Raw genomic sequence first — 24,589 nt, forward strand, 5'->3', positions numbered from 1 at the left:
TAGTAGAGGTACAGAACGAATTTTTCAGCTCAAAGGCAGCCATTTTATTTGTGAATGAATGGTAATACAATCAAACAGATTTAATAGTGTATACCGTGCAGCCATTCGATAGCATAAATACAACAGATTCATAATTTCTAACAGAAAATTGAAAATCCCTCCAGATTTTCAGTTCTGGGTTTGGAAAGTCCAAAGTAGAGACATTTATCTTACTGTTTTCCAAATGAAAGTATTTAATCACAGCCAAACATGCATATTGACTTGGACAGCAAAGTAGATTTATTTGCACTTATCACTAAACATTATTGAGACACCTGGGTTCTCATTTCCTGTCTGCTGAAATCAATAGGATGTTATATTTCATCCACTAATAAAGCTGTCTGCCCTACATTACACAATACGTATATCAGTTTTGACATCTGTAATAATACCTTCTGGTTTGAGATCTGAAATATTCTTTCTTATTTCAGTGATGAAATCAGGGTTCACTCAGAACCTTGAAACACTGAGCACTGATAGGGAAATCATAATAATCAAGTATTCAGTAGAAAATTCTCTTGGAGAAGACCAACATGGAAGTGTTGGCCATTGTCTGTCCTTTTTTGATAATTTCTCGTGTTACAAGCACCATTTTTTCCCCATTTGAGGGAAGCAGGCTCCATATTATGACTGGTAAGTAGGGTGTTTTAGCTGTAGTATAGTAACTTTATAAGAAATTGCCTGAGAGATGAGACATTACCTAATGTGAATGTGAGAGCAAAACAAGATAGCAAAAAAAAAAAAAAAAAGCTGCTTTCAGAGTTGAAAATGAAAGCACATATCCCTTTCCTGACATTGACTCATTTTCCTGTTTTCCCCCAGAAACAGGAAGACTTGTTCAAGACTTTAGTACTTTGTAGTCTTGGAAATCACTTGGATCTGTACAGTTTTCCTCCAGGGCTATATCCAATGTTTGATTATAAATATTTTATAAATTAAGCATCAGTGAATCTCTTACATCTACCAAATGGTTCATTTCACTGATAGCATTAATAGAAATGAAAGAAGGAAATTGGAATTCTTCTCCCAGTGGGGAACAGGATAGAAAATACACTAAAAGAACACATTAGGAAGGAAGAGCAATTATATTCATTATACTCCATAATGTCATTGTATTATACAAAGGCAAATTTCATGGAGAGAGAGAACTACTTTCTGCATTGCAGTATTTCACTGTAATGCAACGTTTCTGTCATAGAACACCTAAGGATGAGTAGTGAAGAGCTCATTAAATGTTTGTTATGTCCAAGCTTCTTGTTTTGTAGTCTGAGAGGAAAAAAAAAAAAAGAAGTTTGTTCCTACTTCAGATGTCAGGCATCAAAGGGTGGTATGTAAGTGAGGTAATGAGGTCACTGGTAAATTATGTTCATTTTTTTTCTGAACTCGTAAAGATTGTTGTGATACTTCTATAGTTGTGATCTATTAATAGCAACATTTATTTATCACATCCTGAAAATATGCCAGACCTTTCCTTGGGGTGCAAAGAGAAAAGAAAGTCAAAGTTTGTGTGTCTCTGTAGACCTCAGATGTGAAAGCAAGTCAGATAAGCATATTGGAAAGGATGAAAACTCCCATTTTATGTCAACTCAGCACAGTTGTTCATGAGGAAAGTGCAGATAGTAATGAATTGGAGGAAGTAGCCTTTATACTTCTGGACTCTGTAGACTTGCTCTTACTGCCAGAAATAAGCTTTTCAGCTTTAAGGAAGAGCAGGTCTAGTTCCAAGTGATTATTTGGTTTATGTGATCCATGGTTTGGATTTGAAAGTGTGCAGTAGCTGGAAAATCAGAAAACAAATGCATTCATTCTGGCATCTGTACAGAGAAAAGTCTATGCAATTTTGCAGAATAAAAAAGTAGACAAACAGATCATTGATTTTACATGATTTTTTAATTGATACCACTACCTTAATAAAGTAAATATAATTTTTGAATATATGAGAACACCTTTGACCTCTGGAAACGCTGGCAATTATTTGTAGCCAAATGGTTAACATTTCCCGAAGTAATACAAAGTATTGATGTGAACTTGTTTGACATAAATGCATAGAATGAATGTATGCCTTGTCTGTTAGAGGGTGGTGTCATAGTCTTTCACAGGGCACAGAAGACTGAAAGTAGAAAGCAAGGGAAGGAGCAACATGCTATATAGACATGAATAGCTGAAGATTAAAAAAGATTTTTTTTCTTCCTTTTAGGTATCAAAGTGTCCTTTGCTGCTTTCAAGTACTGCAATAAATTTAAGCCTAACCACTCCTGACTGCATTGTTTAGTAGTGCAATTGTGCAATTACTTTATTTCAACAAATATGTATCATTTGGAGAATGGCAGGGAATACAGTTTTATTTCATATACCATGTGAAGATAAGACCTAGCAATTCCCGAGCAGTGAATGTGCTGATTTACCGTTAGGGGAAGCATCTGTGGCTATGCAGTTCGTTAGACATCTTAGAGTTCAAGCTGCCTTTTGTCTTGCTGCCTACTCTGTGCTTTGAGGAGGCAAAGAAAGAGGGAAGATCACTTAACGTCATAGCTAGCCAACTTCTGAACCAGCCCTTAACTTGTTGCTATTCCATGGCAAGGGCACATTGGTTTCGATCGAATATCTCACTTTGGAGAAGGACAACAGGATGCTGTGACATTGTAAAAGGTAGGAAGCAAAAAAAGGCTAGATGCTAAGGTGGAGTGTATATGATGCAGGGGAAACTCAGGTGATGGCTGATTAAGACTCTCAGTTAAGCCTTAAGATCATTCTATAAAACTGGAAGCATTCTGATGGTGATTGAAACCAGCATGCTTATATCTTGCAGTTTTCTCACAGCTTTGTAAGCTTGCTAAGATTCTGTCTCGGTGAATTGGTTTAGGATAAATGTCTTCACTGTAACCCCTTAGCACTATGACATACAGGCAGTCTAGATTAAGTTGTTTGCTAACTGTGGGTTTTTTTGTTGTTGTTTTTTTCTTCTTTGTTAATTCTGTGTGTGAAATTTTGCTTCAGTAGTTAGAGAAGATTGGGTCTGGGCTTCTGTGATTTTATTCTATTAAATGCTTGTGGGTTTTATTCATGTTACTACTGCTGTTACTTAATTTTCTAATGGTGGCTGGTTCCTTAGATAGTTTTGTTTCTGTTTTGTCTTTACAACATATAGAGGCTGGCATTTGTACTTTTTTTTCTTTTTAAACTCATTTTGTTTCCTTATAGATCTGATAGTCATAAAAAATCATTTGTTTGTCTCTATTTCTTTCACCATACCATTCAGTGAGTGAGATGCTGCATAGATTTAGCTTTATAATTGAATGAGGATTTTTTTTACCCAAGATTCTGGTGCCAAAGTAAGGCAAAGTGGTAGTGCAATTCTTCACTTACTAAGTCTACGGAACCTGGTATGTTTTCAGTTGGTGATAACTATATATGGAATATCACTGAAATCCTGTTCTGGTTCTTTTCTTTATTCGAAGGAGAAAAATAAAATAAAATCCTGCAGATGTTGTTTGAATATGTACATAGCAGTGTCTGAGTGAAAAGCAAGCTTAGTGTAGTCTGATAGCCTGTCTTCATTAGTGACTGGTCTCAGTCGCCTTCTAAGAAGCACCAAGAAATCCCGTACCTGCCATTAGGGGTTATTCAGATTGTAAGATAATTCTTTCCTGTCTTGTTATCTGGTACGTACCCGACTGAAGTGTTGCAGTAAATTGAAGAGGTTTTTTTTGTTGTTTGTCCTTGTTACATAAATTATTAATGAAAGTCTAATTCTTAATCTCAAAGGTGTTTTGTGGTCAAGAGTTCTGTAAGATTTTGTAATGGCCTCAGGAATTGTAGATAATGTATAGCAGTGTTCCAAGGTGGTTCAGATGTTGTATCAAAAAGCTATTGGGCAAAACTAAACCAGAAAGAGGAAGGCAAGGCCAGAAAAGAGACAAGAATGTACTATATAAGCAAAGTATTTGTGGGTATGTGCATATTTTCTGGTCAGGTTTCTTTGCTTTTCTTTTTAGCAAACATATAGCCATTCATATTTTAAAGTATGAGGAAATTATCGACACTGAGAAACAAGAATGTGGTCTGTTGCAAGCTTATACTGCACAGATTACAATTCCAATATGCATATATTATGCTGTTATTTATTTACATATTTCTACGCTGTGGCCTGACACACTATAGGTTAGGGTTACTTCGCCATGTCTTGTATATTTTGTGGTTTGTAGCAGGACTTTAAACTGGTTGCATTTTTTTTTAAAGTCTCTAGCGTGCTGGCCTGCTAAAGCAAAATTATATTTTATTCTGTATATATTATTTGAAAGGGAGATGTGGTGGGGGCACACAGACAGTGAACACAATTTATATGCAGCCTATGCCCAACCGCCAACATTTGCATGCGCTGTGAGGACGTAGGGGTCTGTCAGCCATGAGGAGATTACCATGTGATTATGATATTTGAGTTAAAAAAAAATCTGAATTTGCTGAATTTTGACCTGAGAAAAGGGAAGATCAGAGAAGAAAGGGCCTGAAGGTTTGTTTTTGTTGATGATGTTTTTAGTTTTCTCCTACATTTATTTTGTAAATCTCGTTTATAAGCTAATTTCTTTCCTATCCTTTAAGATAAATGGGCCAGGTGATTCCTTTGTGTCTTTACATGAAAGTATCTCTGGTCCTTTAGTCTCCCTTGTTACCCATCTCTGAACTTCATTGTATATCTCTTACCTTTATTAAGCAGAATAAACAGAAGTGTTCAGTGAATTTTCTGTTTCCTCAGAAACACTGGAAACTTGTCAGTGTATTTCAGGATGTTTTTAACATGTTCAAACATTCCTCTCTCTCTAGTTAAGTAACAGTTAATGTAGCCACCAAGGAAAGCTGTGACAGGGAAGGACACATCAGTGCCAGTCCAATTCACAAGGGGATGGTTCCTTCTGCCATTTACACAAAGCCACAACTGATCAGATAGAGACACCTCTCTTGCTGACTCCCACTCTTCCTTCAGTTTAGTAATGTACTGTCACCAGGATAGGGGCCAGGAGAAGAGACCCTCTAGAATGGAGATTTTACTGAAGAAACTAGAAGACAAAGGTATATATAGGAGCATGGAGTCACTTCTGTTTATGACGTGACCCCTGAAAAGGAGAAGAGAACTCTAGGTGCAAGCACAAGCCTGGAAAAATCCATGGTAACCTGGGCAAATTCATGCAGCGCTGTTTTGGTACAGTTTTATGAAAGTAAATGGGAAGTCTTAAAGGCAAAAGACAGTTTTTCGTATTGTTTTGTTTTGTTTTTCAGAAAAGCTGCAGATCTCTAATTAAAATGAGGTTAGTGCAGATTTTTCTAGTTCTCATGCTAAAGTCAAGAGACCTGTTGAGATGTTAAGATTTCCAGTCAGGTGGCTACAGTGTTTGCCTGACCGTTCTGCAGAAGTGACCGTGTGCACACTGCAGCCCTTGGTGATCAAGTGCTTCACAACCTGAATCTACTCTAGAAGAAAAAAAACAAGATGACTACAGTGCTTTTAGGGTGGAGCCTTTCCTGACATTAATCTACTAAAGTTTATAATTAATATTACAGATAGTTGTAGTATGAGTTACTCAACCTAAAAAAGAAAAAGGGGGAAGGACCCTAAAATAACTCTTACATAAAACTCTTACCTGCAAATTCAGTGACAGGAAAAAAAAGACGAAAGAAAGGAAGGAAGGAAAGAAGGAAAGAGGAAGGAAGGAAGAAAGGAAGAAAGGAAGAAAAAGTAAGTTATTTCTTGGTCTGATTTGGAAAGTGTCTTTTTTGTATATGAGAAGTTCACAGATTATGATAGTTTATCAGTAACATTAGTTCCTTATGCTTCTGAGCAGCAGGAACAAACTGATTTCAGGAAAGAAATTACTGCTTTGATAACTATACAAGACCACTCCTATTCTAGTTTATATATCTGGCGCCTGTACAGGCTCTGGGACCAGAATGACAGCCTGCTAAGTATTGAGTAGTATGTACTGCAGCTACTTTACTGTCTTCTCACTCAAAAACATTAAATAGGCAAGTCACATACTGCTTTCATAACAATACCTGTAAGTATAGCAATAGCATTAAAATAATAATAATAATAATAATTCCCTCCTCCATCCAGATGACTTCTTTTGAAGTGATAAGTAACTGCAAATTCAGGGACTCCTTTTGGAAATATCTCCCATAACAGCTTAATAAATAAGATTAATCATCTGTTTTAGAATTCAGGGAATTTTAACAACATACAAGTTCAAAAATGTTGGCCTAGAAGTTTATCTGACAAAGTGTGCTGTTGAAGGGCATTGAAATTTCTAATATTGAACTGAACTCAGTCAGTGCATGGCAAAGGGAAATGGACATTAGTTGTGTAATAATCAAACTTACTGATGGAGGTCTGGGGCTACCTTAGATCTTGTTGAAGCTATCTTGTTTTACTTGAAAAAAAATTGTATATAAAAATATATTACTGGTTCATGGAGACTAGTTATCAACTGCACGCAACCACATAACACAACCAGCCTCGGTTCAAGAAGGAGCAGCAGTGGACATTTATTTCTGTTTGTTTTACTCTTAGATAGTGAAAGAAACAAATTATCAAACAGGTGAAAATCGCATAGGTCTCCTGTTGATTTTTTTTTTTTTTGGTGCTGGTGCATGAGGGTAGAGAAACAAATATGTGTAAATAGTATAGTTAAACTGTAATCAAGCCTCTTTTGCAACTTCAGTTTTTCCCACTGTGAAAATGCTTGTATTTCCATGGAAATAAAATTTATTTAAAATGGAAATTTCAAGCACCACATTCCTATTAAGAGATTTTTTTTTTTCTCTCTCTAAAGAGATAACAAAGGAAGCTAATCCACTTTGCCCCAAAAGATTATAATCTTTTTTTTTTTCATGTTTCCCCATCCAGAGGACTCTTCCCACTGAAGATAATGTTTGTGTTAGCTACTAGCATAGCTCCAACAGCCAATCAAGTGTTGACTGAAGTTATATCCACCTGCAATTTCAGACAGCTGTGATACATTAAGATATGGTATGATTAAATACTGAGCTTTATTTTCTGGTCTAACAACCATGAACATAATTGTTGTGCTTGATTTTTATGTCGTTATAAAGTGCAAGAGACCATTCTTAACAGAAAACTAAGTTTTCCTGAAATTTTTCTGAAAAATACAATGGATTATTTAAGATTGATCATTGAAACACACTAGGTTACATTTGATCTAATGGAAAATATCCTGATCTAGATAAGAAGATCTACACGAACAGATACGCAGACACCATTATAGAGGAAAATGTTCATCTATCATTTTCCCAGTTAATACAACTGTTTGAGAGCCTGAGGTGGTATAAGCATCAACTGAAGAAAATGTCATTGAGTTAAGTCAAAGTTGTTAATCTGGGAAAAAAAAAGGAAAAAAGAACAGAAAGTAAACCGATTTGCAATACAGGAAGCTAACCAAGTCACGGGATTTCCCACAGATGGTCAAAGTAATAGCGTAATTGCGGAGGAAGCAGATGTTGGGGGACAAGCGGACTTGCAAGGTCTCTCATTTCAATGCGCAAATCAGGCTGGGCTGAAGCACTGGAAAGCATGAAGTGCTAGACAAGGAGGCTAGAAACTGTGAGTAAATACATTATCATTTGATTCCTCATATGTTCAGGAGGGCATAATTTTGCACGTTCTGGTGAAGTGCCAAGACTGCACCTAACAACCATTGATTCCATTACCAATTATTTTCTCCTTTTGTAACAACTGAAAAATACTGAGGTTTTGTCTAACTATTCCAGGGAAAATGGGTGACAATGTTTTAGAAAGCTTATCTAAAGCAGCTATACAAGCAAGGCTCTTATTGTTTTGTTTGAAGAAGTTGCTTTTACTTTGTCGATATACCTTGCTGTAAAACATTATCTTCTGGTTTCTGCTCTGTAACACAAGTAGTATTAATCTAAACAGGCAGAGATGGTCCAGATTTGCTAATGCATTTTAAAACTTCTCTTTTAGACAGGAGGGATATTTTTCATTTTCAGAGCATACAAAATAATTTTTTCAGTAACTAAAACAGACTGTAGTGATATCAGACACAGTAAAATAGTGGTCATTTTCTCGACATTAAAATGTCATCTGATATGAAGTGAGGCTTTGCCAACATATGCTCATTTGAAAAAAAAAAAGACAATACCAAGCACAACAATAAGTATCTCTTAAGGAGCCTGCATGTAGAGTCTTTTTTCAGAATGACAGTGGCTACTCTTGTTCAAATGTTTGCTCTAACAACAGCTGAGGAAAATATTTTTTTAATGATCCTGTCCCAGCTAGAAAAAGAGAAACTACATTTTTAGCCACCTAGTTCAGTGGACACCAGGTAATGGTTTTAGCCTGTGGACTCCGAAAGAACCGTCACACGCTTGAACACAAAATCATATTTCATATTTAGGAATTGGTGCCACGTCTTTCTCAGAAAATTGTTGTATCAACTAGTCTTCCTGAGAACAGGTCAAAATTAAAGACCAAAATGACCAGGGTCAGCTATCACTAGAAGTTTCCAGAAGCTAAACAAGTCTTTGATGGGAAAACAATAGGTTATTTAAACAGATTTTATATATATCTGTATGTGTCTCTACAGCTCTTATGGACACCATGTAAGAGAAGGGGCTTACTTGTTTATGTATGTTCCCTAACTATATAGTTTTATTCACAGTCACTCTTCATGTCCTAGGAGGCCTCTGTTTTCTAATACAAGTGTTATTTTACTTTTTTTACAAATCAAGTAGATGATAATACTTCTGGTATGCTAAAACTACTAATCTGAAGTGGCAGACCAGATGCTTCTATTCCTCATAGGCCTGTTGTTTGTCTAAAAATGCACTACGGGGATGAATTTTAGGTCGCACTAATTTAGTAATATATGCATACAACATTTTTGAAAAGAAACTATATCAAAAGTTTGTTTGCACATAGTTAAAAATAGACAAAAGATTGCTGTGCTTAGAAGATGTGAGGTACAAGGTAACATGTAAGTGAACTTCCTGCTTTGTGTAATTCGCATGTAAAACTAAAATGGCGGCTTCTGTGCTGGGGGGATGTACAGGAATTGCTCTTTTACGTTGTCTAGAAAGTAGTTGTGTTCCAAAAGGAAGTAAGGGTAAACGAGTGTTTGCCCATAGTGGATTTTAACACTGGGGCTCTATTGCAGGAAGAGACTACTAATATGTCTTCAATTAAAAAAAAAAAAAGCCTTTTCCATGTAAATTTCCCAAGCCTGATTTAACAGGAAATTTTTAAGGCATAGAACTGCCTGGTGTAACACTAATGCAGTAAATCATCCCTCCAGAAGAGTAATGAAATTTATATTAGGGTTCTGTGATCTTCTCTACCTTCCTCAATCACATTATTGTTCTCTTGGATGGAAAGAAAAGATTGTACCCATAAACTATTCTACTTTTAGAAATTAACAGAAGTTACTGTAGTTGTTACATATATTAAAGTTGTTGTTAAATGCATCTTGGTCCCATCTGTTGTTGATTACAAGACAACACTGACAGTTAAATCCTCCATAGTGTTAAAAAAAAAAAAAGGCAATTGTTTATTAAAAAAAAAAAACAAAAACTTGGACTGACACTTTTTTGTGTTGTTGTTAGCTTTTTTTTTATGAATTTTTCTGTAACTATTTTTCAATTCCACTTCTCAATTAAGAAAAAACTTCAATCTAAAATATTCTCTCTTAGATTTCTGACAGCATATTAGTAATTGTAAATGGTTTACAATCCAAAAATAGAAATAACAATAAGTATTTGAAGAACTTTTGTGCAAGTTAATTAACAGCTGATTATGCTGATACAGATAGAACTCTTGGTCTGAATTATATTACAGCAGATAAAGAGATATTTCCTGTAGAACCATGTGTTACCGTAAAAGTCAGTCAATGAAACTCTCCTAAGACTCAGTTTGGAGTTTTAGGACAGCAGGCATTCTTTAATTGAGGTGCCAGACACACGGGATCACTCTACCTAGTGTGCATGCTTAATTCTTCAGGTTAGAGGGGTTATATGCAACCAGAGTATGCATATTCATTAGATTTCCAATAAATAATTAACATATTCATAATATTTCCCGTAACTCACTAAAATATGGAAATGTCCCTGACACATGCACATTTGTGTCAGTTGGTCTTTGGGGGTCTTCTGGTCATCAGTAGTCTTCCTCACTATGTTCGCTGTTGGAACTCAGTTCTTGTGCATGCTTAGGCCATTTCCTTCTTTTTTATCTTATAGTTTCAACTTAGGCATGCATACTAAGCTAAGTTATGTACACGTCCAAGGACACATGCCTACCATGAGTTCCTCACCTATTCTTTTCAGACACCTCCTTCAGGCCCAAGTTATCTTACTCCCCTCCCCTGTCCTTAGATACAATTCTGTATGGTCTTACAGATAAGACTGACTAACTAGTGAGTAAGGTAGCTTCAGGGATATCAAGTTATAGACTTCCCCCTTCCTTTATAGACTTATAGACATAGTGAAGGTTTGGCCTATCTGTTCATAAAACATTTCAGATTTGGTTCTATTATTCTATCAGGGGGAGAATCATATGTCCTTCTGACTCTATATCAATCCATCCTTTTCTTTTGAGAGTTTGTAGTGAGCAAGCTACAACTCTCATCATATTAGTTTACTGTAAGCTCCAACAGAGGTTGTAGCAACAATTACAACATAACATTGTATCATTACACAGGCGATTATATATACAACCATAACAAAAATGATTAACAGATAATTCCTGTTTCCAAAATGATTGTCTTTTCCAGACCCTTAATTTTGAGCAGCAGTTGAAGATAAATTGAAGTAATACCTACATAAAACAAACAAACAAAAATCAAGTGTAATTACTACAGCTAAAATTCTCTCCATCCATAACTTTAAATCAGACAACCAGGGTATCATAGAATTCCACATTTCAAAAACTCCTAGAATCATAGAATATCCAAGTTGGAAGGGGACCCACAAGGATCATCAAGTCCAACTTCTGGGTCCCCAAAGGACCACCCAAAAAATCAGACCGTGTGTCTGAGAGTGTTGTCCAAATGCTTCTTAAACTCCAGCAGGCTCGGTGCTGTGACCATTTCCTGGGGAGCCTGTTCCAGTGCTCGACCACCCTCTCAGTGAATAACTTTTTCCTGATATCCAGTCTGAACCTCTCCTGTCACAGCTTCAAGCCCATTCCCTCAGGTCTTATTGCTGGTCACCAGAGAGAAGAGATCAGCACCTGCCCCTCTTCTCCTCTCATGAGGAAGTTGTAGACAATGATGAGGTCTCCCCTCAGACTCCTTTTCAGGCTGAACAATCCAAGTGACTTCAGCTGCTCCTCATACGTCTTCGCCTCTAGACCCTTTACCATATTTATTGCCTTCCTTTGGACTCTCTTTAACATATCTTTCTTACTCTGTGGTGCCGCAAACTGCACACAGCACTCAAGGTGAGGCTGCGCCAGTGCCAAGCAGAGTGGGACAATCAGTTCCCTTGCAAACTAGCAAAGCCATTGCTGATGCACACCAAGATACAGTTGGCCCTCCTGGCCACCAAGGCACACTGCTGGCTTGTGTTCAGCTTGCTGTTGATCAAAACCCCCAGATCCCTTTCTGCGGGGCTGCTCTTCAGCATCTCATCCCCCAGTCTGTACTAGGGTTGCCCCTTCCCAGGTTCAGAATTCTGACACTTGCATTTGTTAAACTTCATATTGTTGGTAACTGCCCAGCTCTCTAATCTGTCCAGATCGCTCTGCAAAGGCCTCACCACCCTCGATGGAGTCAACAGCTCCACCCAATTTGGTATCATCCGTGAAGTTGCTCAAAAAACCTTCAAGTCCTTCATCCAAATCATTTATAAAAACATTGAAGAGGACTGGTCTTAAAATGAAGCTCTGGGGAACCCCACTAGTGAGAGGTCACCAGCCTGATGTAACCCCAGTTACAAGGACTCTCCCTGACCCATCAGCTAGTTGTTCACCCATCTTATCATGCTTTTTTCTAACTGTGTTCTGGTCATTTTGTCCAGAAAGATACTGTGAGAGACGGTATCGAAAGCTTTATGGAAATCCATAATCAACTCCATATTACATGTTGTCCCGTTGAACCTTGTGTAAAATTTTGGTCTGCTTCTAGATTTCATTCAAGTCTGTCATAATTCTTCCAGTCTGATCCACATACACATAGCTGGCCTAACTGAGTCTTGAGAGTAAAATTCATTTTTTCTACTCTGCCACTAGACTAGGGCAGATCCCAACTAATACCTAACAGTCTGCTTATTTCAGTAATTATCTTGGCTATAAAATGTGGAATTCTACCTGATGACATTCCCAAAGGTATCCTAAATCTTGGAATTATTTCTTCTAGCAAATCTTTTACTACTTCTCTTGCCTTATTGGTATTACAGAAAAGCCTCAGGGCCAACCTGTATATATGTCCACGAGGGCTAACAAATACTTTACCCCCCCACCACCCCTTTTCTTGGCAATTTGGTAAAGTCTATTTGTCAATACTCTCCAGGTGCCTGCCCTCAGTAGTGTGGAGAGTTTTTTGTTTGTTTGTTTGTTTGTTTTTATCCTTCCAATTTGAATTTTATTCTGTGTTTTTGGATTATTCCTACAACATATTTCACACCTCTTGGTGACTGGCCTGTAGCAGCCTCTACCATATTCCTGCTAATAACTGATATTTGTAAATGTTTTAACAAATTTTCTGTTCCCCAGTGCACAGAATTATGCTCTTTCTTCACTAGAGTATTCATAAGGGAATAGGGTACTACTACTAGACGTGAGGGTGTAACTGCCCATCCATTCTCCTATTTTTCCACTTTTGATGTTTCAGTTAATCTTAAATCTTGCTTATCATAAATAGGGTTCTTTTGAAGAGTCTCTCCTCTGGCACTATAGCTAGTACTTCTTTTTCCATGCCTTTTTCTGCAGCCCATTCTGTGGCTAAATCAGACAGCTTATTTCCTCTTTCTTGGGGGGTTCACCCCAATTGGTGAGCTTTACAATGCATAATAGCTACAGCAACAGGAATTTGTATACTTGCATGTAAACTCAAAATTTCTTCCTTATGCTCTATCTCTGTCCCTTCTGTAGACAGTCATCCTCTCCCTTTCCAAATGGCTCCATGTACATGGACTGTTCCAAAGGCATATTTTGAATCAGTCCAGATGTTTATGCATTTGTCTTTGCTTAACTGCAAAGCTTGAGTGAGGGCAATTAATTCAGACTTCTGGGCTGATATGTGCTGGCAGGTAATGTTTGAGCTTCCACTACCATCTCAACAGTACTGACTGCATATCCAGCCTTCATAAAACTGATACAATTCCCAATCTGTGTCTTGCAAAGGAGTATACTTCATATTGGGTCTACTCGAATAGACCTCCTCAATTGTCTGTAAGCAATCATGCTCAGGTTTACTTTCTTCATACTGAGGTGAGAGAAACATGGCAGGGTTGACCACTGCTGTTGTCACGTCATCTGGTTCTATCAGTACCACCTGAAACTTTAACATTCTGCTAGGGGAGAGCCAATGTCTGTCTACCCTTCTGATCCAATACTGTAGTTACCATGTGCAGAACATAAACATGTATTTTCTGTCCCATGGTGAGCTTCCGGGCCTCTTGTGCTAAAAATACTATAGCAGCCACTACTTTTAAGCATCCAGGTCATAACTGACTTACTAGATCCAATTGCTTGGAAAAGTATGCCACGGCTCTCTTATGTTCCCCCAAGTGCTGGGTAAAGAAACTGAGAGCTACAGCCAGCCTTTCATAGGTGAACAGTTCAAAGGGTTTTTCTAAATTAGGTAGCCCTAAAGCCAGGGCTTTCATCCAGGCTCTTTTAAGTTGACTCTGCCTTTCATTGGTCCACTGAAGGGAGCCCTCGGATAACTTCAACAATTCATCCCACCGTTCCCAAGAAAGCTTCTAATTCATGAACATTTTGAGGTTCTGGGAGTTGGCAAATAGCTTCCTTCCTTTCATTACTTGTCTCTGTCCCTTTAAGATTTCAAAACCTAAATATGTTACAATTTCTTGTGCAATTTGAGCCTTCTTCTTTGACGCTGGATACCCACTGAGTGCAAGGAAATTTAATAGGTTAATTGTCAGTTCCAAACATTCTTCCTGGAAGTTGCCAGCTAGCAGTATATTGTTAACATATCGTGGTATCGTTATATGTGTTTTAAAATAATTCTTACCTTTTTTAAAAAATAAAATAAAAAATGAAAAAAAACAGTTGAACAACATCTTGAATTTACAAATTACACCAGGCAGCAGTGCTTTCGGTAAGTTCTTTAAAGCTAGAACTGTGAAGTCAGAATAGAGATGTAACTAAAGTGACGATTTTGTAAGTAATTTGAAAGCAGTCATTCAGATGTGACTGAATGTATACACAAGAGAACAGAGCACGTACAAATGATAGATTTCCATTGTTAATGGTTCTAATGTGTTGTTGTGATGTGTCACATTATCATGCCTTTATGGCCACTCAGAGACTAAGGCAAGGTTGATTTTTATTTTAATTTGCCATCCTTCTGCTTGATGGTCTAAGCAGGGTTTAAGTAGGTGTAAATACGAAGCTGTGAATGTGTATTGAAAAATCTTCACTTTGTAGTCTGGATTTGGTAACATATTAGAGAACTTTCCATGGCAAGGTTAAAAAGCTCAGTACTGCATGTAGTCCTAATGAAGGGTCACAATATTCACACAAAGTTATTCTGAAATCTTCTGCCAATTTAGAATTGTGATCTGAGATTTCATCTTTAGTGGTAAAAGCAATTTACTTTTAAAATAATTATATCAACCTGTGCAAGTTAAAAGGCAATTCTTTACAAAGCTCTTTTCTTAGATAATGTTGAACACCATAGGAGCCCACTAGACATAGGATCCCACCAGACTCTGAACACAGCAGGCTCTGAAACCATTTTCTTTGTGGCTTGGGACTCAGGACACAGAAAGAATAGGACAAGATTATTCCTACTCAATACAAAAGAAAGCAATTTCAATTTGTGTTCACATCATCTCTTTTAAGAAGGAGAATGGAAAGAATAACTCCATAGTTTTAGTTCTCAGAATAACAGAAGATAAAGATTATGGATCTTCGCTAACACAAAATTTCTTCCAGGCTTCAAAATGACTAAAAATCACACAATATTACCATTACTGTATAGTGAAAAAGCTGAAACTGTTCAATTGTAGAGTTAAATAAAATTGCTTCATTTTTTCAAAACGCCAAGTCTATATGAAAGGTCTTAATACTAAAGTTTAAAGTATCAAAAATATAGCTAATGTCTTTAAGAGAATACAGCTCAGTGCAAAACATCTTTTTTATTTTATTTTATTTTGGCAAGACACTGAAAGATTTTTTTTTTTATTTTTTTTTTTTAGAGAAAGTAAATAGAACACTGTGTGTAAAGGTGTGTTAATTTCCAAACTGAAGTTCAGCAATGATACACAGTGGAAAAAAAAATATTTGTACTATTGTTGTGTGTATTCTTATTTTTGGAACTATTTTCATCTACTCCTGGAAAAGTCATCAGCTACAAAATAATATATCCAGGAAAATCTTCCCACCAGCAAAATCTGCCAGTCCAGCAAGTCAGCTCTGTAGGGGAAAACCTGCCCAAAATTCAATAACACCATTAAAAGATAACAGAACTTTTATTATATCCCCATACTTTGATGACAGAGAAAGCAAAGTCACTCGTGTGATTGGGATTGTTCACCATGAAGATGTAAAAGAACTATACTGCTGGTTTTGCTGTCAGCCCCATGGACAGATATACGTATCAAAAGCAAAAATTGATGTTCACTCAGATAGATTTGGATTCCCTTATGGTGCAGCAGATATAGTTTGTCTGGAACCTGAAATCTGCGATCCAACACATGTATCAATTCATCAGTCTCCACATGGAAATATTGACCAGCTGCCAAGGTTTGAAATTAAAAACCGGAAGGCTGAGACCTTGTCTGTTGACTTCACTGTATGCATCTCTGCCATGTTTGGAAATTACAACAATGTCTTACAGTTTATACAGAGTATGGAAATGTACAAGATTCTTGGGGCACAGAAAGTGGTAGTCTATAAGAACAGCTGCAGCGAGCTGATGGAGAAAGTCTTGAAGTTTTATATGGAAGAAGGAACTGTGGAGATAATTCCTTGGCCAATAAACTCATACCTCAAGGTTTCCTCTAAATGGCACTTTTCTATGGATGCAAAAGACATTGGCTACTATGGGCAAATCACAGCTCTAAATGACTGTATATACCGTAACATGCGGAGGAGCAAGTTTGTGGTTCTTAATGATGCTGATGAAATAATTCTTCCCCTTAAGCACCCAGACTGGAAAACGATGATGAGCAGTCTTCAGGAGCAAAATCCAGGCACTGGCATTTTCCTCTTTGAGAACCATATCTTCCCAGAAACCATATCCACTCCTGTGTTCAACGTTTCATCTTGGAATACCGTGCCAGGTGTTAACATACTACAGCATGTGCACAGAGAACCTGACAGGAAAGAGGTTTTTAATGCCAAGAAAATGATAATTGATCCAAGAAGGGTGATTCAGACTTCTGTCCACTCTGTCCTACGCGCTTATGGGACCAGTGTGAATGTTCCAATGGATGTGGCCCTCATTTATCACTGTCGGATGCCCCATCAAGAAAATCTTCCCAGAGACTCCCTCATCAGGGATACAACACTGTGGAAATATAACTCATCGTTAATCACGAATGTTAACAAAGTGCTACAGCAAACAGTACTGTAAGCTCAAAAGCGAAACTTTGTCTATAAGGAGGGGAAAGTGGAGAGTTGTCTATGTCCCAGGGAGACATAGGATATCATTCAAAGATCACATTAAAAATCTCTTGCACCTGAAGATTACATCCTGTAAAGCTTTGGGAGACCAGCCCTTTTATGTACCATCCAAATGTAAAGGCATTTTAGCTGTGAAATGAAGCGAAGTATCCAGGGAAGCAATATTCAAAACTGAAAAAATGTATTTGATTCAAGAAGGGTGTTTTTTTTTGTAATTGATTGTCTTTTTGAAAGTATAATGGCTTGTTTGTGTTTGTATTTCACACGTTAATTACATGATCTGTCAGTTAAATTTGGGGTAGAGCCCTGATCCCACTCCAACAAGGTATAGTACTGTTGTGGTCCCTCGTTTGCAGTTGTGCTCTCTTTGCTGTTCATTCCCGGGATGCTGGTGTGGGAGCATGTCCCGGTGCACGGCATCTGGACCGGGGCGGACTGCGCTGCGGGGACGGGTCTGGCGCGGGATGGGCAAGCCCTGTTCGGCCCGGCACTTTCCAGACGCTGGGGCAGACCGGCAGCGCCGTGTTGCTCCCGGGACCGGCGCTGGCCCAGACACGGCCCCGCCCGTGTCAGCGTCCTGGGCCTGGCCTCCGCGTCACCCAGCCTCGCGGCCTTGCAGGGAGCCGCCCCGGTGAACGCCCCGGCGAACCTCCGGAGGTGGCGGGAACGAAGGCATTTCGCCCGGACCGGCCAGAGGCACGCGCGGTGCGGCGCTCGCCGCAGTGGTCTGGCCGGCTGCCTGGGGCCCCGCTCCACTGGAGCGACTGCCCGGTGGCCCTGGCGGCCCGCCGATACCGGCGGCGCCAGAACGGGCCGGCGCCCCGCGACCCAGCCCCGCGCGAGCGGTGCTGTGGAGTGCGGGGTCCGCTCCACGCGGGTCGGCGGGGGTGGGGGCGCCATAACGGGAGCGAGCGCGGCGGGGGCACTGCCGGCGGCTCGTACGGTCGAGTGTCTAGTGCCGCAGCCGCTCACGGGGCGTCCCGCGGGGCCGGGGCTGCCCCGCCCGCAGCCGCCGCACCTTCCCAGGTGGGAGGTGATGGGGCCGGCCGGCCCCGCCTTTCCTGGGGCTGCAGAGACGGAGGCTCTGGCGTAGCCGCCACGGGGGTAATCGCTGCTGGTTTCGGTGACGGGGGCGGGGGACGGACGGCGAGAGCTCCCCTAGCGCCGGCGCCCTGCCGCGGTTCAGCTTCGCGCCGTGCTGCGCTTACAGTCGTGCGGGCAGCGGCGCTCCGGCGTCAGCCTGCGCTGGGAAAGGCGAACCCACGGGACGAGGACCGGAGGCAGCAGGGAGAGGGGCGTGTTGCTGTCGGATAATTGGTAAACTGCTGGGCACAGTGAGGGTGTCAGGCTGCAGCGCCCGCTTGGGATCCTGTAACTGGCATCACTTGCAAGAGAGGCTCGCCATGCTCGCCGCCCATGAAATAGCAAATAAGATATTGGTCAGCTATAGCATTATTTTGGGGTACTGATGTTGACCCCTGAATGGTAAGTTTAAGGTGTTTATTAATTGTAAAAGACAATTTTTGAAGTCTCTCTCTGAATACACTACAAGCGTGGGAGTTTAATTTTAGATTTAAAGAATGCATAACTTCTTGAAGGAACGGTTTCAGTGTGTGTTGTGGGTTAACCCTGTGCATTGGGTTTACATGGCAGGGGCTTCGGGGGTGGTGGTGGTGGAGAGGTCTGCAAGGGTGGCCTCTCTGAGCAGAGCCCAGAAGCTGCCCCATGTCAGTTAAGAGCCAGCTCCAGTTGGCATCAAAAGGGACCCACCACTGGCCTGAGCTGAGCCAGTGAGCAATGCTGGTTGTGCCTCTGTGAGAGCATATTTAAGAAAGGGAAAAACAAAAAAAAAAAAACTGCTGCACAACAGCAGCTGGCGGAGAGAGGAGTGAGAAACAGCCCTGCAGACACCAACATCAGTGAAAAAGGAGGGCAGGAGCTGCTCCAGGCTCCAGAGCAGAAGTTCCCCTGCAGCCTGGGGAGAGGACCATGGTGGAGCTGATTGTCCCCCTGCAGCCCATGGGTATCACGGTGGAGCCAATCTCCACACTGCAGCCCATGGAGGAGCCCAAGGTGGAGCTGGTGAATATGTCCTGAAGGAGGCAGCAGCCCACAGAGAGCCCCCGCCGGAGCAGATTCCAGGCTGGACCTGTAGCAGGTGGAGAGGAGTTGACGTAGTAGCAGGTGATCTGGCGGGAGCTGACACTCCTGCGGAATCCATGTTGGAGGGGTTTGCTCCTGAAAGATGGATCCCGTGGTACAGACTCATATGGGGCAGTTCTTGAAGAGCTGCTGTCTGTGGGAATCCCACATAGGATCAGTTCAGGAAGGATGGCATCCTGTGGGAGGGACCCCATTATGGAGCAGGGGAAGAGTGAACATGAAGGAGCAGGGGGCACGTGTTGTGGACTGACTGTAGCCCCAGTTCCCCGGTCCCCTGCACCACTTGAGGGGAGGACATAGAAGAGGGTGGATGGTGGGGGGGGGAAATGGTTTTAGTTTGCTTTTAGTTTCTCACTGTTCTAGTCTGCTAGTGATAGGCAATCTCCCTATGCTGAGTTTATTTTGCCCATGACAATAATTGGTGAGGGATCTTCCTGTCCTTATCTCAACCCTTGTGCCTCTTCCATCATATTTTCTCACCCTTTTTCTTTGAGGAGGGGGAGTGAGAGAGTGGCTGTGGTGGAGTTCAGCTGCCCAACAGGGTAAAACCACCACAACCTGGTAGGCAGCAGAGCCCCACACAGCCACTTCTTAGTCCTCCCACCACCCCCAGCAGGATGGGGAAATGAAGCAGAAGGGCAAAAATGAGAAAACACATGGGTTGCATGAAAGACAGTTTAATGGATAATGCAAAGCTGCATGAACAAGCAAAACAAAACAAGGAATTCATTCGCTATTTCCTATCAGCAGACAGGTGTTCAGCCATTTCTGGAAAAGCAGGGCCTCTTCACATGTAAGAGTTGAGAAGATGAAAACCATAACCCTAAGTGTTCTCCCCCTCCTTCTTTCCCCTACTTTTTTCCTTTCGTTGGTTTGGTTCAGCTTTCTCATCTGTGTCCACTCCAAGCTTCTTGTGTACCCTCAGACTACTCACAGGGACTCAATGCGTGAAGCAGAAAATGCCTTGACCCTGTGTAAGCACTGTTCAGCAGTAGCTAAAACATTGTGTGTTATCAACACTGTTTTGGTCACAAATCCAAAACATAGCACCATATGAGATACAAATAAGAAAATTAACTCTCTCCCAGCCAAAACCAATACAGTGATAAGGACAATAAGTTGAAATAACACTCTTTTAAATATTGTCATGCAACTTTTATTTTACCTGACCTATTTCTGTTCAAAGGATACAAAGTCTAATTGTTTACAATGGGTTTATGGGTGTATGGCAGATCTTTTTTGTGTGTACAGGGACATGTGTGCTTGGCAAGTCTCATGGCTCAAACTAAGTTAATGGAATTACTCTCTGGTTTACCTTCACTGCATTTAGAATAGAAATTGCCAGTTTAATCCTTCAAGAGCAATATTCTGTCAACAGTGAAATAATACTGTCCTCAGTTTAACCCTTCAAAAATTATACTTCTGACTTTGGGTCATGTAAGATCATGGAATGCCAGAACACTGGCATTTCAAAGAGAAGAAGCTAAACTATCAAAAGTTCAGTGACAGAATCCAGATTAAGATGGCAAAATGATTGTTAGTCTTTAGAATTTTTATTTAAGCACTGTTGGTTTGTGTGGTTGCTTTTGGCAAAACCATAAAGCAAAGAAGAGGGAATAAAACTTATGAAAAACAATAAATTAATAATGCTATCCATTAATAGTAGCTTGCTTTCAGTTAAACCCCAAAGAAGCCAAGTTTTAGGCTGTGTAGTGTTCCTGTACTACTGATGCTAAGACTGTTTATTAGTGACTGAAATTTTGTAATCACATCTGTTAACTGACCCCTGAAATAAGTTTATTTTGCCACCCTCCACCTCTGCCCCACCCCATTTTGAGAGGTAGAAGAGTAAGGTGAGAATTATAAAAACAAACAAACAAACAAACAGCCACCCTTAATGTAGATGTCTTTGTGAAGATACTGAAATGAGCAGGATGAAAGATCTTCAGCTGTCTCAATACAAAGAAAATAAATTAAGGAGGAAGGACACAACACAGGGAAGATGTTGGTGAGATTAATAATGATCTGTGAAGGGCTGTTGAACTAAATTAGCTCTTTGTTCCACCTTTTAGTAAGGATAATGCTAATAGTGGAGAGTTCAGGAAAAGAAGGTCTGAAAATAGAAGTTGTATTGCAAAGGTGAAAACAACACTCCATTTAGAGGCCAGTATTGAATAATTTCCATTACAAAATTCTAAGATAGATAAGTTACTGAAGAATCAGTGACAGGTGTTTAATAAATATGTCGTGATCATATTGGTACAATGTGGCAAAGAAAGCACAAGTAGTTCCCTTTTTTGGGGAAAAAAAAAAAAGACGATTTAAGTGTGTGGAAGTTTCTAAGTGCAATCTTATCATGTACAGGGTTTTAGAGCGTTTTTATTTTTATTTTTATTTATTTTTTTAAGGACAGTAAGTAAAGAGATAAAGAGAAATGTAATTAATTCAGTCAGCTGGGACAGATGTTCTTTATTACAACTTTGCAGCAGAAGAAAGCATGTTGTGTAACTGCAGTTGGCTGGAAAACTGAGCCAGTGTATTAACGTTGGTCTCATGACAAGCTCAGATGTATCTGTCCAATGTGATGCATGTGCAAAAAAAGTAATCTTAGCACATGTTAAGAAATAATATGTCCAGTATGTGAGGGCTTGCAATTCTCATTTACAAATGTATTTCTGATCACCTGTGCTAGAGATGAACTGAAACTGGACTAACTGTGCAAAAGCAACCGATCAGGGAAGAATGCTTCTTATAAGAAGATACTAGATCATCCTGCCTGGTTTAATGAAAAAGTATTAAAAGTGAAGATTAGGAGGGGATATGACTGCAGTCCATAAATGCAGGGAGGAAGAAAGGCTTTTTGCTCTTAATGGGAATACTGAAAAAGAACAAACTGGTGTGAAGTAGTCATTGATACCATTAGCTTAATTTAGTATTAAAGCAAATCTGCATGATTTGTATCATATTCTACTTGAATACTAATTGGAATTAAAATACAAAACCTGAATTAATTATTATTATTAAAAGAAAATAAGCTCTTTAAAATATGCTGGAAACGTATTTTTTAAGTTAAAATTTACCATGTACTCTCAGTAGTGAGAGAACATAAAAAATGTACCATTCCTCATTAATCTGAGTTTATGTATTTCCTGACTAGATTTCTGTGCTATTAATCTCAGGAGATAAAAATTCATGAGTCACATGTCAGGAAAACTGTGAATTTAACTCCCAAATATTTATTTTCTTTAAGATTCAGTTCTCTGGTGTGTCTTGACTTTTATATTTTGCTCTTTGTGTCTGCTTCTAGAAACTCCTATTGTTTTGGATCTCTCTCACACTTCCTCATCTGAATCTGTCTTTGTCTATCTTAATTAAGCCTATAGTACTTTACTGAAAAAATGTACATTACAGAAAAAAACAAACAAAACCAAATATAGAGTATATTTTTAAAGTTCTCTTTAAGCATGCATGTGAACCGCAGATATATCAACATGCATGATTAATTTCCAGAAGGAAACCAATTGGGTTTAAAATATCCATGTGCCTAAGTTTGATTTGCTTGGACAACTCCATATTCAAGTTTGTAATGTAAATGAAGCTCTTGGGAGGCAACTGTATGCTTTGCTCAAGAGAAGGAAAACTTGTTTTTCTGGTAGGTGTGGCAGCTATTACGCACATAAAAGAACACTAGTCATTTGAAGTAGACTGTGTTGGCATGTGTCTTAGGTATTGTACCAACTTTTTTTTTCTCCTCAGTGTTGTTCTGTATTGAGCATTTCTTGCAGATTATCTTAAAAAAAAAAAAAAAAAGCTTTTATCTGATTAGAATAAACAATTAGTAGATACATCTTAGCAAAAAAAAAATCAGTTGAACTGAAAAAACTTCACTCAGCTGTCTGCTTTAAAAAGGTACTTTTTCTTTCAGATGTTCACTATTCAAAACAAAATTGAAATGATAACTTTTTGTTGTCCATTTATAGCCAGCAAAAGAAGAAGAAATAACAGGTAAGAAATTGCTTGTATATTTTTAATGATGATATGTTGGGATATTTCTTTATTAAAAACTATTAGCCTATAAGAGTGAACAATATTTTAAGAAATAAATAAGATTGACGAAAAGTAAATCTGTATTGTAAGACTGTATATATTTTAATATATAACAGTCTGGGAATAAGAACACTAAATGCTCCAGGGAAACTTCTTGGCAGACTTCAAAATGTTTGATAAAGAGACACACAAAATTTGAGTTTTCTCAGTCCCAAGTCTTCACCACTAAATTGCATAACTGTAGCAGGCTCTTAACCATGTATTTTATTGCAGTTCTGCTCTAAATTATAAGGACTTCTGTGGGGGATTCTCCACCTCAGATTCAGAACAGAGTCAGTATTGTCTGCTGCTGCTGTTCTGCTTTCTGAATAGTGAAAGGCAGTGAGCCTTTTGATGCCCTGTGACAGTTCTGCTCTGCAAAGAAATTTCTTGATAGCTATAAAAATATAAAAAATATCAGCCTTGGCAAATAGGGCACTTTAAGGGTTTTATTGTGAATATAACTCTCCTGTGCTTTTTGAGGAAAGGACGATTGGGAAAATTCTGCACACAATTCTGAAGACTTGGGCAATTATTTTTTTTCTTGGAGATGCAGAAGCTAGATTGCTATATTAATAAGCTAGATTTTTTTATTATTATTTATTTTTTTCCCCTCTGCTTGGAAGGTACTGTCTTTAAGCAGAAAACCAGACCATAGGGGAATTTTTCAAGCCAAACAGTAAAGTTGCTAGAGAATTTAGGGACTTCCAAAACTGTGAAGCTGCCGAGTGTGGTACCTGTATCAAAACTATGGATTTAGGTGTTTAGGTACTTTCTAGTTCTCTTTCTTGCTTTTCTTTAAACATGCTAGTATTTTGTTCTATCACAAAACAATATTGAGCTAGATGCTCTCAAAATAGATCTAGGCAATATGTGAAATGTGAAAAAAAAAAGTGTGGAATAATAGGTGTAATTATTATTTTACAATAGACTGAGTAATATGCTATGGAAAAAGTATTGTTAGAGATCTAGCACGTGCATACTTTCAGAAGATGCCAGATCCCTCCAAAAATGCAAGTGATTTTTATTCAGATCCTTGAGAAGAAAATGGAAGGATAAGAAATAGGAGAGTCTTCCAATATCTACTAAATCTATGACATTGCTACTTATTTTTTCTATAAATTATACACATGGAAATCTGGCTCTTTTATTTATTTGTTTGTTTGTTTGTTTATGAGCAGCTGGCTTTTTGCAGTAATAACTTGGCCTGTAGATACATTTTCTTCATCTTGTGCAATAGGATTGGTTTATTCCATCTTGGCATTTTAACCCCCCTCTTCTTGCTGGAATTCAGGGATTTTTTTTTCTACCAGTCTAGTTTTCTGGCCTAACATTAATTTGATTACTCTGTGTCATGCTTCTTCCAAGAATCATTGCAGCACAAGCGGACCTTTGAAGAGACTTGCTGTCACCGTACTACTTGTGGATCACATGTGGATGGCTAAAGGTGAATTTATAAGGAAA

General features: G+C 39.1%; 1 protein-coding gene across 12 annotated transcripts in view; it reads left to right on the forward strand.

Moving 5' to 3' along the window:
• The first annotated feature begins 1,004 nt into the window (after nucleotides 1-1,004).
• LOC310884783 (beta-1,4-galactosyltransferase galt-1-like) overlaps nucleotides 1,005-24,589 on the forward strand; it is a 29,644-nt gene continuing 6,059 nt past the window's right edge. For 2 of the 12 annotated variants that reach the window (XM_083807081.1, XM_083807082.1), the window contains exons 1-3: nucleotides 17,822-18,361; nucleotides 22,965-23,044; nucleotides 24,494-24,572. Coding sequence is in view for 7 of the 12 variants with exons in the window: in XM_083807074.1 (XP_083663200.1) it covers nucleotides 15,507-16,826 (1,320 nt within the window). In the remaining 5 variants the exon portion in view is untranslated. Of the gene's footprint in view, nucleotides 5,771-7,102; nucleotides 7,652-15,447; nucleotides 17,221-17,793; nucleotides 18,362-22,964; nucleotides 23,045-24,493; nucleotides 24,573-24,589 lie in introns of those variants that run through there. The other 10 variants (XM_083807083.1, XM_083807073.1, XM_083807077.1 and 7 more) reach the window with 9 other exon arrangements.

This window comes from Anser anser (assembly GCF_964211835.1).
Source record: "Anser anser genome assembly, chromosome: 21".
Lineage (NCBI taxonomy): Eukaryota > Metazoa > Chordata > Aves > Anseriformes > Anatidae > Anser > Anser anser.